The 19,485-nt window shown below is 40.5% G+C and overlaps 1 protein-coding gene across 2 annotated transcripts; it reads right to left on the reverse strand.

The window, feature by feature from the left end:
* Window positions 1-1,273: 1,273 nt before the first annotated feature.
* On the reverse strand, window positions 1,274-16,758 carry si:ch211-235m3.5 (BICD family-like cargo adapter 1). 2 transcript variants are annotated; one of them, XM_031749890.2, is made up of 10 exons: window positions 16,325-16,758; window positions 14,544-14,759; window positions 8,857-8,976; window positions 7,998-8,144; window positions 7,292-7,474; window positions 4,972-5,136; window positions 4,208-4,285; window positions 3,869-3,981; window positions 3,560-3,680; window positions 1,274-2,213 (listed from the first exon to the last, which is right to left on the reverse strand). In XM_031749890.2, the coding sequence occupies exons 1-10, from the start codon at window positions 16,571-16,573 to the stop codon at window positions 1,974-1,976; spliced, it is 1,632 nt and encodes a 543-aa protein (XP_031605750.1). In that variant the 5' UTR covers window positions 16,574-16,758; the 3' UTR covers window positions 1,274-1,973. The 2 variants fall into 2 exon arrangements, with proteins under 2 accessions (XP_031605750.1, XP_039454058.1); XM_039598124.1 differs by lacking the exon at window positions 16,325-16,758 and adding an exon at window positions 15,144-15,413.
* Between the last annotated feature and the right edge of the window lie 2,727 nt (window positions 16,759-19,485).

A 19,485-nucleotide genomic window follows, 5' to 3' on the forward strand; every position in this document is an offset into this window, starting at 1 on the left:
TATTATCCAGTATTAGTGTAAGTCTTCTACCCACACTAATAAGACCATTATTACCATTAATTTTGAATGAAGTACGCAGTTGTTGTTGCACGTGTTTGGTTTTGCTTTATTCTTAGTTCAGGAACCTCAAACACTGATGATAATTTACCCATCTCTCGACACCAGGAACACCCTGTAAGTTTTCACATTTACAAAACTACATGGCTTTTAGAGTTTTAATAAATCAGCACTTCTGAGTAGCAGTGTTATAGTCAGTGAACATGTGCAACTCTGAAACTGATAGAACCTCAGCTGACTGATTTAAGGATGACTTGCAGTTATTTAACATGACTGAATTAATTGTAACCACATTAGCGTATTTGTTAGCACTTCAGCTGCAGTTTGTCCAGTGTGTCAGATCCTGTCAGCTATGACAGGATCTACTAAAGCCTGCCTTCTACTAAAGCCTGGAGTGTTTGCTGGCCATCAGCAGAGGGCAGCAGCAGACTTATTGTTAGAAGCCCATTTCAGATTATCACACTGCTCAAAAAATTAAACACTTTCATCAGAGTATTAATCAAGTCAGTTAAACTTCTGGGATATTGATTTGATCAGTGAAGTAGCGTGGGGGTGGCGGGTGGTTAATCAGTTTCAGCGGCTGTGGTGTTAACAAAATTACCAATAGATGCACTAGAGAGGCAACAGTGAGACAACCCCCAACACGGGAATGGTTTTACTGGCTAGATTTGTTGTCTCTACTGGTAGCATGAAGTGATACCTGGTCCCTCACCTGCTAGTGAGCCCTGTGCTCACTGCCTGGCACTGTGGAGAACAATTGGCATTTGCAATAGAATACCAGAATTGGCAGGTCCATCACCGGTGTCCTGTGCTTTTCACAGATGAAAGCAGGTTCACCCTGAGCACATGTGATAGACATGAAAACTGAAGAACCCATGACCGGTTTGGTGGTGGGTCAGTGATTATCTGGGGAGGCATATCCATGGAGAGGGACACAGACCTCTACAGGCTAAGCAACGGTACCCTGATTGCCATTAGGTATCAGGATGAAATCCTTGGACACGTTATAAGTCGCTACGTTTGACTTCAGCCCTCTGTAGGTTGATCATTTTCATTTCCTTCAATGTAGCCTCTTTTCATTCCTAACAGATTACCCCATCTCCATATTTGTGTATTGTCTTTAATCTTGCATCTTTTCCCATATTAAAGCCAGAATATCTTCAGTAAATAACTTTTCACTCATCATGGAGTTTTGAAGACAAACAGTGGCGAAAAATGAGACCTGACTGAGGATCATTTAATGTTTTATGAAACTTTCTGTCAGTCTTTCCAGACGTGGTCAGTTTGTACAAAGCAGCTTCAATACTGAACAGTGCTTCACATAAAACAGAGTTTCTGCTGTCCACAGATGCATACCATATCAATGTTCAGACAACATGTTTGATTTTTAACTGGAACTATTAGAACAAAATTATAAAAATAATAGATTTCTTCATGTACAAGAAAACGTACATTGACGCAACATTGACAATAAAAAAAAACAACAAAAAAACAAAAACAAACATAAGTTCTTATATCCAACATGGTAAGGACAAATTTAGTACAACCAAAAATGTAGTGTTTAATCACTTACTTCATGAACATCCTTCTCTTTGATGTGTTAAATCTTAAATTACATGAACAAATACTTTCACTGAGCTACTTATTCACCATTTTTCAAAATAGGGCACGATATTTACAGTTAAACCTTCAATTGTAATCCTGTAAAAATGTTGTCACAGTCTACGTCTTGAGAAGGCTCAGCCTCTCAGTGAAATGTGTTTCAGTCTTTGTTTCCAGTGGCTTCGTTTGTCTTCATGGCTTTTTTTCTCCTTCACATGATGTACAAGAAGCTCCACTAGTGAGTTCCCTTTGACCTCTTTTCTTGGTGCATCTGCTCCACAGTAGTCCAGTAGTGTTCTAGCACTTAGTGTTCACTATTTGCTGTACTGCACCCCTTTGCCCCGTCTTAACCAGTCCCTCCACGGGGATTGGTTTTTGTCCTGATCGCAGTCTGAATTCCAGGAGGAGGCCGACGACTGGCGTGACCACGTGGAGGCCGTCCTGCTGGGTCTGCGAAAGAATGACATGCTGTTGTTGGAGGCGGGCTTCTTCTGAGGCTGCTCCAACTGCTGCTGGGACTTGAGCTGCTGGTTGATGAAGATCTGGATGTCATCCTGGGGAAAGGTGGGGAGGAAGAGGAAATGAGCAGCAAGTCCTAGGAGCCGGGACTCAGTCTGGTATCCCGTGATTGTCAAAGATAACATGTTAGTACTAGAGTCGTAGTATTAAAGAAGCAAACTAGTTATCATTAAGTCTCACGAGAAAACCAACAAAGTACTGACTCTTAAAAAAACAAATGGAGCTGCCAGGCAGGAGGAAAAGAGGAAGACCTCAGAGAAGATTCATTGATGTGGTAAAGCAGGGGCCGGTGTCCTGCTGGTTTTAGATATCACACCTGAATCAAATGATTAGTTCATTACTAGGCCTCTGCAGAACTTCAAGACATGTTGAGGAGGTAATTTAGCCATTTAAATCAGCTGTGTTGGATCAAAGATACATCTAAAACCTGCAGGACACTGGCCCTTGAGGCCTGGAGTTCCCCCACCCCTGTGGTAAAGGATGACATGCAGAGGGGTGGTGTGACAGAGGAGGATGCTAGGGATAGGGTGAGATGGAGGCAGATGATCTGCTGTTGCGACTCCTAAAGGGAGCAGCCGGAGGAGGAGGAAAAAGAAAAACTATACTGGTTTAAAGCTATTGATCACAATCAAACCGTTGGGAGATGGATTGTGACAATGTGCATTTAAGCATATTTGTTCATAATAGTAAAAAGAGGTTATAAAACAACTTCCTTGTCAGCGTCCAGATATATTAAATCTGAAATTCTGAAGGCAAAATTGGTCCAATAAAGTGACCTGTCAGTGCCCATGACCGGTCACCTTTATTTACTCAGATGGTCTGACTTGCGTTTGAGTAAATAACCTTTTCTTTGCATGACTTTTGTATTGAAAAATAATTTATATTAATCTTACATTACTTTATTTTTTAATAAGAATTTATATGTTTTTACAGAAGAACATCTTGTGGCTGCTCAGAAACACAGTATTTAAAGAAGTGAATCAGTGGTTTGCTCTAAATATTATCTGCATTATCTTCATCAGAGCATGAAGGCTCAGACACTGAGGCAGATGGCTCAGCTTGGCATAATTACTCAGCAGCAGAAGGGCTCACAGACACATGCCGCTCTTATCCCTCCAAACTGTCAGGACATGGAGATTTATGATGGCGCCTGTCTCTGACTTTCTACTCTAGAATCTCAGACCGATACATCAATCTCAAACGCAGGCAGTGCCCCTGAAAATGTGGCCTTCCCATCAGCGATGCAGGTGATTAAACGTAATAAGAATGTGCTGAAGCAGAAGGCCCTGCAAACAGGCTACGAGATGATAGGACAGTGTGACAAAGTGATGCGAGAAAGATCATTAGACTGGAGGTCTACAGAGAAAAGCGAGCAGTTTACCTGCCAGGCCTCCAGCTCCTGTGACAGCTCCAGTTTGCGTTGGATGGCTTCCAGTAACTGGTTGTTGAGAGACATCATATCGTTTTTACTTCTCACCAGCTCTTCTTCCATTCGGTTTTTCCTGCAAAGAAGTCACACAAAGATCTTTAAAGTAAGGATTTTCACACCCATAACAAGTTATAACTCAGAGCTGAGCAGAGCTATGCTCAGGAACTAGGAATTAGTGTTTTTCACTTTTAAAAATATAACATGTAATCTGGAAAGCTTGAACTTTCTCACTTGAATTGAATAAATAAACTCATTACTTACTTGGCAATGGCTTCATCTCGGTCTTTGATGGCCTGTTGGACGACTTCAGTTTGACCTTGAACGCTCTGCAGCTTCTGCATCAGTTCAGCATTTTCTTGCTGCAGCTGCACGTTCTGCAGGAAGACGATAAGAGCTCTTTAAACCACAGTATAAAATACTATATAATGAATGTTTATCTGTTTGTCACATGCAATTCTGAGGCACATAAATATCTCTGAATGTAGATATCGCATTAAGATCAGCAGGGTCAGCACTGGTGCAACCTTTTTGTCATATAATGGTTTGCTGCCACAGGTGCTGTCCCTTCTTGACAGACGGGTCTGTTCATCCCTCGGTTACCTGATCTCTCAGCTCCTGTGTCGTGCTCAGATTCCCACTCTCATCACCCATCGTTTCGACAAAACCCTGATTCAGCTCCTGGGACAGAGGCATTAACAGAGAGATCAGGTGTCAGCAGTGTATGCATCAAAAGGACTTTCTGTGGCGTTGGCCTACTTGTGGAGGTGCACTCGCGGAGGAAGGGGTGAGGCTGGCCCCTTTGGTTACACTGACAAACTCATGTTACTGCTCTGAATGTAAGATAAATGCCACAAGACACAACTGGACTATTGTAAATGCTTGCGCAAAGCAATCCGTCCTGTGTGAACACCCTGTGGTGCCTCAAACAGCCACTAGGGGGTAGATAGGTTGGACTGTATGTGAGCAGGCTGCTTTCTGGATCTATGATTTATGCTTTTCCTGCATCTGCGTCCGACCTCTAGCAAAGAAAAAACAAAGTAAGGAAATAACTCTGCTTTCAGTACAATTGTCTCTCATTGTACAACAGAAAGAGATGCACTGTTGGAGTGTTAAACGTTGCATCTCTCACCTGTAAGTTGTGTGTTTGAAAAGCAATAAATGTGCTCTGCCGTGTTGGTACAGCCCTGCGTTTCTTAGACGTCAGAACTTCAGATTGTTTTGTGTACATTTCTTTATGATTCGAGGACATGACATAACCTACAGTGTACTATTCCCGTCCTTCTCATGTTTCAAACAACAAGGTCAGCCTTTTGTTTGCGTTTCCTCTCCCTGCCCCATTTGCTGTTCGTGTGTGCGCAGCTCACCTGTGGCCTGGATGCCTGTGAAATAGTTTGAGCCACGCCCTTCAGCCGATGCAACATAGCCTTCAGGTCTTCCTGCTGATCAGCGACCCCCGACTGCTCTGAGCCGTTCAGCTCCTGGGTCAGCGGGAGGAGTAACTGAAGGATGGACCCCATTTCTTGCGTTAACTAAGAAAAACGGAGGAAACGTGTTGATATGTGCTTTTGTGACTTTCAAAATAGTGTCAGCCGCATAAACACATCAACCAAAATATTAAACGTGCAACAAAATTTACATAGCTTGGAGGATGCTGCTCGAATTCTGACCTACAGTTAGGTCCATACACTCTTTGCCTTACCGCGCCATCACAGTGGATTTTAAATTAAGCAATCAAGATGTGATTGAAAAGCAGACTTTCAATTAACTGAATTAACTGCTTAGGAATTACAGACTTTTTCATAAAATCCTTTGCAGTCAGACTTGGCCATTGAAGGATATCCCATTTCTTTGCCTTGAGAAACTCTTGGTTGCTTTTACAGTATGCTTTAGATTTCACATTCACCCTACTGCTTTGGACTAACAGCATATTAAAAGGAATTTCTGTGTGTTATACAAGTTATTTCTTCTTCTCTGTTCCTGTGAGCATTCCCCATCTTCTTCTCACATGTCTTGAATGACATCATGTATTTATACGACTGGAGGAGTCAGGATTACCTCACGGGCATATTTAACTTACCTGAGTCATGTGTATCACGTGACAGTGCTTATCTGATCATAACAAAAATAACTAAACAGGAACAGATTCAGGTGATAAAACAGTCAGTTGTTTACATAAGTTTTAACACTCCTGATTCTGAGAAAGTTCTCTATATAAGAGATAATAAAATCAGCCTGAGTAAAAAAATGCTTAAAAATTGAACAGTAATTGTGGCTGCCACAAAAATAATGGGCTTTATGTTTTAGTGAGGTATGCGATCATATACCCCACATGTGACAATGTGGAAAGTCTCCGACAATGTGGTAATGACAAACAGGAAATGTGACTCACGAGTGCAAGCAACAAATTACTTTTTCCTGCTGCAACACAACAATAACAGCAGACACACGGACGGTGAGAAGACGATTTCTGCTCTCTCCCAGACACAACTCCAACACGTGGCTTCTGCACAAGTCATCCAGGATTTCACTCTGTACAATCAGGAGCTTCGCGCCTTCTCCTCACAAAATGTGTCCTGACAGCAAACAGGCTGTCACACTGTCACCAAGAACTCGCACAACATGTTCTGTCATGGTGTCCCTCTCTGTAGAGACAGCTACCGTGCTTTTGCTACGACATTTTCAAACGCTTTCCAAAATTCAGAGTATAAATGATGCATCTCTGGTGCTATAAATGTGCGATCTCATTCTCAAGAAAGACAACTTAATAATTACATTTCCAGTCATCACAGGAACACAGTTTCTCCTCAAAACACACGTGACCTGTGAATCATTGCGGGGCCCACTGCAGCACCAGAAACCAACCACAGTATGGAGATAGTGTGCAGCTGTTCCTACACAGAGCTGTTTGGGTGTTTTTCCAATTTTGTCTTGCAGTGACTCGACAGCATTCACATCAGTGCTATAAGAGGAATTTTAAACTTTATCTAATCCTTTTTTGTGTGTTTGTGCTTTACAGTACGTATAATTTTAGATCATAATACTGATACAGGATAACACATCACAATGTTGCAAAAAAATCAAGGTTGAAAAAAAAAAGAAAAGTCATGCTTATTGCACCCAGAGATACTAAAATACCAACAATACAAATACAGAAGAATAAATTATAAATTATTCCTGCTGCTTCGGGGGCCGGGCACAAATTGAGAACAGCTCAGGACTGCAGTTTCTACCAATCATCATTCAAACAGGAGAAAATTAAGACGTTAAGTCTTCAAAGCTGTGGACTGATAGATAATCGGTGCTCAAATAAGTATTAAAGGAGCAGGATTGTTTATGTGAGGCTAACACAGACAGTAAAATTGTCATGTCTCTCTCCTAGTTTTAAGTTCCCCTGCACTTGATTATAATGATGTTGTGCATCTACATGCGCCCCCCTGCATTCACTTCTCACTCATCACTCTGTCTTCTAAGTGGAGTTGTCCCCCTTTGCATTGGAAGAGTAGCACTACATGATGTTTATGTATAAGGTCACGAGACATCTGACCATTAGCTTTACTCTTATTCACAGTGAACTTTATATTTTTAAATTAAATTGAAATACTTCAATCAGCCACATGACGCATGTTTTGGATGTTTTTTTTTTATAAAACAATATGCTTTGACTGTATTAATCAGTAAACCTACCTCTTCTTTGCTGACTCCGAGGCCTGTTGTCTCCAGGCTACTTTCCAGCTCAGACAGCAGGGAAGTGTCGCCGTAGCTCCTGGCTTCCTGCAGGGACACCTCCTCCTGAAGCTCCTCCACCTGGGCCTGCAGCTGCTGTGAACGACCCCGTGCAGCCTCCACCTCTTGCCACGCCTCGGCAAGCTGAAAAGCACAGAGAGTGAGAGGCACATGCACACATGAATGAAAACAGAAATGTGACAAGGATAACACGTCCGACAGATGAAGAAGCTAAAAATCAGATTATGAATCCTGCTAGATTACACAGATCCCCGCTTTTAGCCTAAGAGTTAAATGAGCTCTGGAAGGACCTGTAATATGAGACTCGTGTAAACAGACTGTACCAACAAGAGAAAGAAATCCTGACATGCCAGATTCCAGCCTAAAGCCAAACATGAAACTAAACGAACACGAGTGGAATCCAGAGTTGCGGGTGAGAGATGCAGTGACGGGAGCGAGGTGATTGTTTAGCGGTACTTTCCACAATCCTACTGAAACCCAGGCGGGCAGAGAGTTTGCAGAAAATCTTTGTCATTGTGGTTCTTTTAGTCACACACTAACCACATGATGCGGTTTTGCTGCCACAATGAGCTCTAATCAGATCGCTTATGTACTACGGAGATCGAATGACAGCCTTGCCTGCGCTGTACTGTATTCATGTTTGTACCTGCTGGCTGTGCTGCTCATTGAGTTGGTCGTGCAGAGCCAAGCGTGCATCTAAAGAGGCCAAACTCGCCCTCAGTTCTTCGTTTTCTTGACAAACGCTCTCCAATCGTTGCTCCAGCACCTGTTCCTTCTGTGAGAGACGCAACACCTGGAAAAACAAGCAGAAACACAGATAAAGTTATTTTTTTCCCCCTCAGGGAGGAAAATTCTCACTAACTCACACCACTCCCTTGCATCACTACAAAACAATCCACTAACAGGAGGAATGAAGCTGATATTTGAACCTTTCTACGTTTACTTGGAAGGCTATCTTTCTTCTCATTTTCGGAAATGAACAATTTATCGAGAAAAGGATGATTTACCGAGAATCTGTCTGACTGTATTTATCCTGTTCAGGAGTACATCCAAAAAAGAATGTGGACTTGTCACAATTTCAAAAGTAATTTCAAAACAGATATTCCTTTTTAAAAACCTTTAATCAAACCATTATTACAAAATAAAGTGTTGTTTTAGTACTTTTTTCCAGTTTTCATTATTCTTCTGTTTTATGTAACCACATCCATTGCATGAAAAAAATGCATTATGTATTAGAAACGATTACTTTTTAGACAGACTGTTTATTTGCCATTTGACTTTGCTTAAAACATTACTTAGAAGATGTTATTTTAAGAACCATGTAGGTCTGAATATGACCAGCGGGTATGGGTTCACTGATGCCAAGTAATTATTAGAAAGGCATTGGAGAAAAAATTGATACAAAATGATATGCTACAAGAAGAAGACCATATTTTAGCATAAATATGAAGCTACACCTCTGTAAAGTCACAGTAACAGTCGCACATGTGCATTAGAGTACTTCCCTGCTCTCTCATGGCACTCATCAGCTCCTCGTCCTGCTGCCTGTTGTGACTTCCTTTGTGTTGCAGCTCCTGTTTCAGAGCCTGCAGCTCAGTGGACATGGCTCTCTCCACCTCCATCGCCTACAGGTGCACAGAAGAAAGAGAACACAAACACAGAGATTCACAAGGGGAGCAAATGAAATGAGAAATATGGAGAGGGTTAAAAAGATCTCAGCCAGAGGCTGGCGTCACACACGTGTATCAGTTGAAGTGAAAATCCAAAATGAAGCCTGCCTGTAGCCTGAGCTTTAAGAAAACAAAAGTCTTGGCTAAAGCCCTGCAGTGTGCAGCAAGATGAGAAGAAGCTGGGGATTAGTTGACTAAATTTAAATGTGGTTGCTTATTGGTTTCCCTGATAGCCTGCAGTGCTTCCAAAACTAGGGTCAAAAACAGGATAGATGTAAAAGCTAACAGCATAAGTGATTCATTCATTTTTCCCCATTTTCAGCTTTAGCCATAAAACAGTAAATATTGATCCAATGGAAAACTTGAAAGCTGTTTCAAACACAAAAGATTCGGCAACATTAAAAATTTGGGAAGCTGCTGCGCCTACAGCCCCCGTGAAAGGCCCCCTCTTCTGCCCTCCCTTGTCCTGGACTGGGACCCTTTTTCCCCTTACTCAGCAGTTCGGCGGGGCCCTGTCAGGTCCAATCAATGCCACATAATACAAGATGAAAGGCCGGCCTCTACGGCAGATGGAGCAGAGGGCATCTTGATCTTGGTGGTGACATCATCATGCCACATTAAACAACAATGGTGAACTCGGACATCACCAGAGTAAAAGCTGGAGGGAAGAGCTTAAAAGTATGGAGGATGTGAGGCAAATTTGTGGGACATAAGTAGAGGGAAGCGTGTGTCTGTGTGAGTGAACAAAGGACAAAAACAAAAAGCAAGCAGACACAGTGAGAAGAGAAGTTGGGGTTTAAAAATGAACATTTCAGTATGGGCCTCTTCCACAATAGAGGCACCGACCCACTGAGATCCACCAAAATGAGGAGGGGACGGAGGACACTCCACGCCCCCCCCTCTGCCAAGCCTTCATGAGTCCACACGCTGAAGTATCCAACAGCTGGCTTCCACAGCTATAACCAAGCCCCTTGGGAGGCACAGAGAAAAGATGGCTTTCCCCTGGGATAAAGGAACGTTGGTGCAACATCAAAGAACAAACTGAAAGATTTATCTCTCTCTGTAATGTATATTGTGTTTTCCTTTTTTGTCTGTGAGCTTGGCGATGCTGACCGAGGTCACGGGGGCTTGTCTCAACAACGTACACAGTGAGGGATTTGTCACAGCTGTCCAATAAAATGCTACCGGTGTGAGTGATATGCGACCCTGAGTAGGAAGCAGGAAGTGAAAAGGTAATAGTGTTTCTGTTCATTTCACTTTAGTTTTTATTGTTTGGAAATGTTTGGTTTGACTTGAGTTTCAATATAATATAACCTTTTCAATATAACTCAAACATACTGTGTGTGCATACATACAGAATATTGAATAACTTGTATCCAAAAAGAGTTAAGACCATTGCAGACAAGTGTTTCTAATATTTTTGGTCACTCTGTTTATATCGTGTTTTCTGTCAGGTTAACCGAAGCAGATCACTCCTTAAATAATAATATGTTAAAAATTATTTTTTTTTTAAAAATGTATAGCCATAACAACTATAGATATAAATACACAAACACTTATCACTGGCATCAGCAAGTCATCCTATTTGCCTTGGGCTATTACCAGTCATAAGGCAAATACATCCCACAACCAGTACAATCTGTCTTTAATTGGCCAGTGTCTGCTCATAATATCCCCAGTAGTAAGTCAGGTCTACCTGAAATAAGTCCATAGCAAAGTCCTAAACTTTCATTTGTGGATACTGAGTTTTGTTGTTTGTTTTGTTTTTTAAAAAAAATTGAAACAAATGACGCATGAAAACATGCAGGAAATTATCAGCATTTCCAGCTCATCATCCAGTAATCATACTCCCATTCCAGTCTGGTATTTCTTATCCAGTAGATGTGTTTATATTCAGTTTTCTAATGCACAAAAATGTTGCACAAGACTTGTGCCAAAATCAGCAAAAGACTAAAATGTTTTTCCTTTCACTATATGCAATTATCTCGTTTCCTTACAGTCACACTTAATGTTTTTCTTCAGACGGTAAACTGTGGTTTTCCTTGTAAGAGACTGCCAGGAAACTCCAGTGACAAATTAACAAACGAACATAGAGAAAGTGATTAATGTTTGACCAAAGTCTTTTCAGCCTGGTTTCCAGTTGCAGCAGTGATTTGTAAGAAAAACACCCTGACATCAGTCACCTCTCCCTGAGATTTTCAACACTTTGCTTCTGCTCTGGAGCTCCTGTTTTAACAGTCTGCACCGTGTGACAACTTGGCACGCATCAGTATTGTTTTTAATGCAGCTGCTTCCTCATGTGCACCAGGACAGAGGTTCACAGCAAATCTTTTCATGTTGTTGGAAAATTCTTTTTCTCTCTGGTTTCAGTTTATATCCTCCTACAGATTCCTGTCATGGTCTACTTACAGTTTCATAATTACCAGATTATGTTTTAATCTGTGAGAAACTTTCATTTCATTTTACCGTTTATCAGTAATGGTTAGTGAAGCTGCTAAACTGGTTATCCAGGTATTAGCTTTTAGTCCACAACTCGCTTTATGATGGCTGCTAGCCATACAGCTAATGATTTTAACTATTTATATACATTTTTAGGTTTTATCTAACAATTTAGCAAAATCGTTTTTCACCACATTTTAATTTTCTGAGAACTGGTAACTCCAATTGCAACTGTTTATCTATATTTTTACGTTTTAGCTAGTTTTAACGGCTAGTTTTTAACTTATACTTTCAGCTAGATTTTTATTCATGGATGCATCTGTCTTTTACACATCATTTTTGTCACTTAATTTTTAACTGTTTATATAAAGTTTTAGCTAAGAGTTTAACTAATCAGTTAACTGTTTATCTACACTTTTAGCTACCCACTTCAAATGCTTACCCGTGCTTTTGATAACAATTTTATTTATCTATATTTTGAGAAATGCTAGCCACACGGCTAACAATTTTTAACTTCAACATTTTTTCATTTTTAGCTAACAATGTAATTCATTTCAGGGGCTTTTTAACTTATAGTTTCATCCAAAAATTTACATTTCTTTCTCTACACTCCTAAGTTACCATTTTAAATGTTTATCTACAATTTGAACTAACCATTTTAATTGTATAAATATGCTTTTGATTAACAACTTAAATAATTTATCTTAACTTTAATTTATCTTAACTTTCCACTAAGTTGGCCATTCTCGATGTGTCCAGACCAGTCAGGGAAAAATGAGTATTCCCCAATCAGTTGCAAGTGGTTGATGCCCCAGGTCAAACAGGTCTCCTGACCAATTACTGAACCTCTGGAAAGCACCTGTCACTAGAGAAACATGTATTCCCAGCACTTGGTTGGCACAAACCTCATTTTGATAACTTTGATTGTGAGCATATTGCTGTGGTAATTTTAATAGAAGTGACGGACCTGTCTACAAACACTTGCCAGCTACTATCTGAGTTACACTGACACTGAAAAGTGCCTTTTGTAACATGTTGGCTGCAGTACTGCAACTTTTACTTTGAATGTGAACCTCCTTCGTTTCTGGTTTGCATCACACTTTTTCAGGTTATACAAACACTTGGCTAGTTCACAGTACTTGGAGACAAGCATAAAAACAAAAAATAAAAACGACAGGCACTTGTATTAATCTGCTAGCAAACAAAGCCCTTACTAAGAGGTTCTGGTGCAAATCTTGCTTTGCAACAGTTTCACCCAGTGAGAACCGAGAATCTCCAAGAACCACTTTCAACCAGTCAGGGAATACATATTTTCCCTAGCGACTGGTGGTTGTACCCCCATTTCTTATCAATTTATAACATTTACTCTCTATTTCTACTCAATGTTAATGGTTAACTTTTGTTCTCAAATCAGCTCAGGTCCATTCGGCTTGTTAAATTAAAACGTAATTTCTGCTTTTTGCAGATTAGTTCAGCTAATCTACCCAGGTACCAACTTGGAGATTGATTAATATAATGCAATTCTGTCTATCACACATTAAGTATATAAACTGAATACAGCAGCTACAATTGATTAGCTCATTGACATATTCAAGTTTCCTAAATATCCTTGAGTTTTGTTGCTTGTTTTTATAGGTTAAAAGAAGAAACCTACTGTACAGCTTACTGAAGCCTGAACATGACACCATGAATAAACCGAGCTCTTCCAGTCAAAACTGTGAGAAACAAAAACTCAGTGAATTACAGCCACGACTCACCCCACCAGACAGCTGTCCGACAGAAGCAGCAGTATCTTTCACCACATCAGGCAAAGACTTGTCAGACATGGAGCGTCTTAAAATTCAGTCTCTTCTCTCAGCTTTACAACTACACAGACCAGAGTTACCCTTGGCTAACACTGGGCAGCCCAATAAACTATTTCCTCCACCTCCCTCTCCCCTAAAACAGAGAGATACAAGCTTTTATCTAAATTAGCGTTTTCCTGAACTTCCAGGGAGTCTGATTTCCACACACCAAGTCCTTCAGTATAGCCACAGAGGGGGAAGGAAGCTCACAGTTCCTTATTTTGTGGACCTTGACTCCTTACAAGCTCGTGTCTGCCGTTCATTCTGCGTGAGCAGCGGTTTGTCGTGTGGAACACAGCACGTCACAACAGCAACGCTGAGCAAAACAATCCTCACTTTCTCAACCTGGAAAAATACTCGAGTTTGCTCCAGCTGTGTGATCCAGTCAGCTCCACTGATAAGAAGCTGTCACCAGCCTGCTTTGTGTACAGTGTACTACATTTCTGATCAGATACGTAAGATCATAAATAATTTACTTCAACACTCATGAACTCCTGAAGACGTGAGTCAGCGGCATGTTGTCAGCGTCCTTATGATGTCAGGCTAGTTAAAGGTTAACTTTGTGTTATTGAATAAACCAACTTAACAGATTATAATGTTCTGATAAAAGCTTCTATAATATGTTTAATAGATTATTTAGGGCATTTTTCTATTACATTTCACAGGTACAATGACATAAAAAAGTGGCTAAAATAATTATACGGCAATGAGTTGAATTCATTTGCCTGAACTAGAATTTGAATAAAGCTTCTTCCAGGTATTTTCCAAGCTTTCCTCCCTCTCCCTTGGATTTAAAATTAAGTCATGCTTGAAGTTTCCCTCCCCCTCTTGTTTACATGTCGTTTCCCTCCTGCTCTGCACTTGACATTGCTGATTTGCCTGGGGGGAAACTGCTCAGGTTTTGATATGCAGCTCCCAGCTGACTCTAGCTCTGTCGCTCTCTTTCTCGCTTATCAAAACACTTATTTGTAGTAGAAGTATTTTAGCTGTGACCTTGGTATGAGCCTTCAAATATCCTCAGAGTGTGGCATTGCTTTAGATCAAATACAGTCAGGCTGATACTGGAGTAGTTCACACGGGAACACAGAGTTTCAGTGAGTGGATTGAGTGACTTTCTAGTTTTACTCAGACGGCCTGAAGCTTTGAACCTACTGCCGGTGTTTGTTTCACTCGGGCTCGGTTACTTTTTGAGGAACAGAGATGAAAACATGAATCTACCCATCCAGGTGTGGGACTCACAGCTTTGAGCTCCTCCTGGAGCCGCTGAGTGTTCTCGTTGTGCTCCAGCTGAGTTCGACTCTTGTCCCTCTCAGCCTCGCTGAGCGCCCGGGTAAGCTGCTCTACCTGGGCGCTCAGCTCCCTTGCATCCCGCTCCAGGTCTCCCATCTGGCTCTCCCACTGGGACTGGTGGCGCTCCAGCTTCACTCGCACCTCATGTTTTCCCTGCTCCAGCTCCTATCATAGGTGGAAAAGATAAATGCCTTAACAGGTGATCTTTAGGGTGGGTGTGTCAAAACAAAGATTCTAAAATGTAAAGCAGTAAATACGGTTCAGTTGTCTAGCTACGACTGCAGCAAATGAAGCTGTTTGGCATCGTGAGAGTGTTGTTGGAAGGCATTTGAGTGAGCACAAGCACCTGTCAACCTCATTTAGTGCTCTGACGGATAACAGGAAATGTCCAACAGCTGTAATTTGAATCCATAACAATAGGGTAGCTGATATCATTAAAGCTAGAAGAGGAAAACATCCACTCTGCTTTCATCCATTCCTTTAGAGCTTAAAAAAAAAAAATCAGTCAGTTCGTCAGTCAACAGAAAACTCATCCAACCGTTAACTTACCATGAAAACTGATTGATCCAGCACTATTTTAGCTCACTGGGTTGAGCAGGTGACCCATACGGTGTAAGGTAAATAAAGAGGACTGGGTCTGAATCTTCCCCTGTTCTCTCTCTTTCAAGCTTTCCTGCCTTTTCTCAACTTTCTTAAGACAATAAGGGCAAAAAATCCCCCCAAAAAACTGACTGTTACAGACATTTACCACGCCTCTCTGGCAAAATTCAATCAGAAAAGTTCACGCAGCACGTTTACATCAATTTAGACACATGCGCGAGCCATTGTCTTGTCCTTGGTGTGATTTAAGTGACTGCCATACCTGACTGGATTTAAATGCGAGCATCTGATAGAGACATCAGCATCACCCGGGGAAACTAATGAGGTCATTATTTTCATATCACAAGCTCTCAACATGATTTGGTGCAGGTGTAGTCGACTGAGACAAACACATGGATGCCACCGGTTCGCTTTTATTACTACATTTTCTGTCTGACTGCTGAGATCTCGTGAGGAGTTGAAGTGTCTCACAAGTATGCAGCAAGACTGCCTAGGAGGAATTTCAGTACTGACAGGTCCGCTAAGATAGAAATACTTTTACTGTCGCTGGGAGAAGACAAAAGATCGCTTCAGAGAGAGTTAGGAAAGTTTAACAACGCACTAGTTTCCGATTTGGAACCAGCATTTCTGCCTGCTTATATTATAGTTCCTTTATACAGTTACAGCTTATTTAAGGTACAATATGTTGCATTCATTATTTTGTAAACCAGCCAGTTTATTAGGGACACCTTTGCATTACCTTTTTTTATGCTGCTTTTTCCATTTACAATTGTAAATGTCTTTTCATGGGATGGCCAAAATATTGAGAACACGTTAATATAGTGCGGTCGGAGGTCCCAATAAATCACTCAGGTGACTATGTCATTAATGTTGAATATTTAAGTTTGTCACCTTAACTTGAATAAATAGAGTTAGAAACGTTTTAACGCGTTTTCGTGCGTAAAGCAGGGAGAGAAAAAACAGCATACAATCTTTGGACATCAGGAAAACTTTTTACCCGCCCACTTCAAACAGCAACAACCATGACGTAATTCTAAACACTCCAACCCGAACATTTCACGGAATGTTTTATATTATTACAAAACCTACTAGATTATTAGTTCACCTGTAGGGAATCGGATTCTCCTTACCTCCAACTTCTCTGCGTATTGCTCATGAAGTTTTTCGCTCTGCTCCTTAAGCTGGCGGTTTTCTAGGAGCAATGCGTTTCCCAGCTGGGCTGCCAAAATAACCTCTTCCTCCTTTTGTTTCAAAGCAGCCAGAAGTTCACTGGGGTCCTGATAATCTGTCATTTCCTCCGCTCCATAGTGGAAAAAGAAATCTTCCTCTAGGTCCATTATTTTCTTGGACTTGAAGCTCCAATCATCGAGTCGATCCATAGCTAATCCAATAACACCTTATTATAGCTTCTTATATAAAGAAAACACGCGGGAACGGTGCCATAAACGCGCATCTGTGGATGCCCACTCATGACACCTGCGTGTAGCTGCTGAGTAGAGCAGAGTGTAAATGTAAGTGAAGTCGAGCTGTCTGGTGAAAGCAGGCTGCTCCCTCCCTCTCTCACCCGCAGATGGCGGTTTGTCTCCGTGGGGTGTTGGTTTCAGTCACCTGAGCAACTGTCACCACTCAGCTCGGCAACTACATCGATACCTGCCCTGCAGCAGGGCTCAGAGTGCAGTGGTAAAATGGAAAGGTACACACAAGCACCTGGATGGTGCTGTGAAACAGTGCGAACTGTTTTTCTTGAAGTTTTATTGGACTGCAGCACATTATTTATTATAGTCATTCACTGTGGAGGACATTAGTCAAACAAGAGATGATGTCCCATCGCAGCATCACGAAATGCGCACACGTGATACCAGTAAACTTCAAAAAACAGTGTTTATGCTTTTTTGGTATGTTTTCGTACTTTGATTTATTATTGTATTTATTATTCTTATTTGATGTAATTTTATGGTACTTACAGGCTGTTTTAAATGTAATTTATTTGTTTAGGTTTAATTTTATTCAAGTTGGGTTTTGTATTATTATCAGTTTATCGCTTTTGAAGCACTTTGAACTGGAATAAAGCGCTAAATTGTAAATGGACTGGTTCTTATATCCTGTTTTTCTACTTTACTCAAAGCTACATGTATCTCTCTCTCTATATATGTATATATAGTGATCTATATATATATGTCTCATTTATCCATTTACACAAGTCACGCCTTTTTCTCTACATGCTAAATGTGTTTATTAAGGTTTTTCTTTTTTTGAAAAATGAGCTTCTACATGCTCCTGTTTGGGTGTAGTATGCATACAGCTTGTAAAATGTAAGATTATAAATTTGCATGTTTATTTTGCACTTGTTCACATGAACAGGACTGCATTTTTTTCCATGCATCCACGTTAAGTACACATATTTACACATGGAGATTTTTTTTTTATTACTACCAATTTCTTTTAGTTTAATCTTCTCAGTTTTTTTTATAATTTGTTAGTGTAAAGTTTTGGAAATGGGTTATATCTTTATTTTTTTTAAAGTATGGAAGTCAGTATTTCGTGGAATCAGGTGGAACTCTGTTTTTAATCAGGCAGCAAGTGGTTAACAAGTTAGCCTTATAAACAAAGGGAGTTTCTGCCTGCATTGTGTAGACGCTTTCCAGGGGTCAAGGGTCAGCCTCCACAAGGTTTCATAGAGCACGGGGCAGTGTCAGGGGAATAAAAGACAAAGCATCCTGACGCATGGCAAGGCTTTTGTAGTCAGGGAAGCTGCAGCTTCTGTACATATGGCGGCAAAAGCAGACGCACTGTACATCAGGACCCAGCACGCCTCGCTGCCATTGTTTCCATTGTTCCTGTTAGTTTGGGGGCAGTTGATGTGGCGTAAGTGTGACGAGGAGGCTCACATATCTCCTGCAGTGAAGTCCAACTCACTAAAATCTATTACTGAAAAGATGACTCAGGCCACAGAGGAGCATCACCCTTTACTTCAAGATTTTCTGATCTAACATTTGCTGCCTATTGAGTTCAAGCTACACAAGCAGAACCATCCACCATAAAACCCTCACTGATGTTTTAAATCAAAATAATCCCTGACAACAGGGATACTGCATATAACACTGCAGCAAACATCAGCTGCATCAGCAAGACGCAGGATAGTGCTGAGAGCAGTAAATAGTGTTCGGCGTAAATGGTGTATTAAACAGCTGAACAGGAGACATGATTGTGATTTTCTTATTGAGTTCATGTTCAGCCACTGTACTTAATGATAATTTGACAAGATAACAGAAATTAATTAACTGATTTAGTTAATTTGCTCATAATATCCACCTCAGATCAGAGGATGGAAGCTGATGTTAATGCGTCCTAATAAATGGAGCTGTGTTACGTTTCAAACATCTGAATTCTAGCATGACAACTGAGATCTGATTTAAAGTTAAATTTGAGTAGCAGAAAATAATTAAAACTACACTAATTTAGACAATCAAAAGTAAAACGTCTGAACATCTTTTAAATACAGTGAATTATTGATTTTCACTGCTGATGCTTTACTGTGTAAGCAGCCTTATAGTTTTAACAATGCTACACAGCCCTTGTTTTATGTTTTGCATGTAAAATCTCCAGATGAAGAAAGAAAAACCCTTTCCTAATATAAGTATTAAATAATATAAATGCTAAACACACGAGGAAAGGCCTTATGAATGAATGAATGAATGAAGCCTTTATTTGTCACTTGCAGTTGCCTGCAGTGAAAAATTGACCCCTTCCGACCATACATATATTACACAAACATCACATATCACTTATCTTATATCTGTTTAGTTGCATCCCACCTCAAAGGTACTTAATGCCAGCAGATTTATCTTGGGTTAACACAGCAGGCTACACTAGACCTCTGGTGACCCCTAATGGGCAAACAAACGCGTATTCCGTCCTCATAGGACAATTTGTTCCTCTCAAGAAGTGAGAAAGGTGTGATGTGTGCGGGCAGAGTGAAACCTTTTTCATTATATCACGGGAGAAAGTTTTAAAAAGATGCTGTCAAATAGAGACGCATAAAGTGGGAGGTTGAGGGAGAGTAAATATTACACGAACAGTTTGAAACCTTTGAAAAGCTAAATGTACTACTTTATTCACTAATTCTGTAACAGAAAAATAACCTAAACTTATTCATACAAACTGTAATGTTTTCCTGTTCTGCTTTGCATTTAATTTTTTTTTTTTATAATTATGCTTTTGTTGTTTAAAAAAAACACGATTACTTATTTTCTTTTTTTAAATTGGGGCAAATAATACTGTTAACTTTTAT

The sequence above is a fragment of the Oreochromis aureus genome, linkage group 14, assembly GCF_013358895.1.
Source record: "Oreochromis aureus strain Israel breed Guangdong linkage group 14, ZZ_aureus, whole genome shotgun sequence".
NCBI lineage: Eukaryota > Metazoa > Chordata > Actinopteri > Cichliformes > Cichlidae > Oreochromis > Oreochromis aureus.

Excerpts from the sequence above, each read along its gene's own strand:
- si:ch211-235m3.5 (XM_031749890.2), bottom strand. The coding sequence starts at position 16,573 with ATGGATCGACTCGATGATTGGAGCTTCAAGTCCAAGAAAATAATGGAC. Across the intron at positions 7,475-7,997 it reads ATGAGCAGCACAGCCAGCAG|CTTGCCGAGGCGTGGCAAGA; the intron begins GTACAAACATGA and ends TGTGCTTTTCAG. Across the intron at positions 3,982-4,207 it reads CACAGGAGCTGAGAGATCAG|AACGTGCAGCTGCAGCAAGA; the intron begins GTAACCGAGGGA and ends GTCTTCCTGCAG.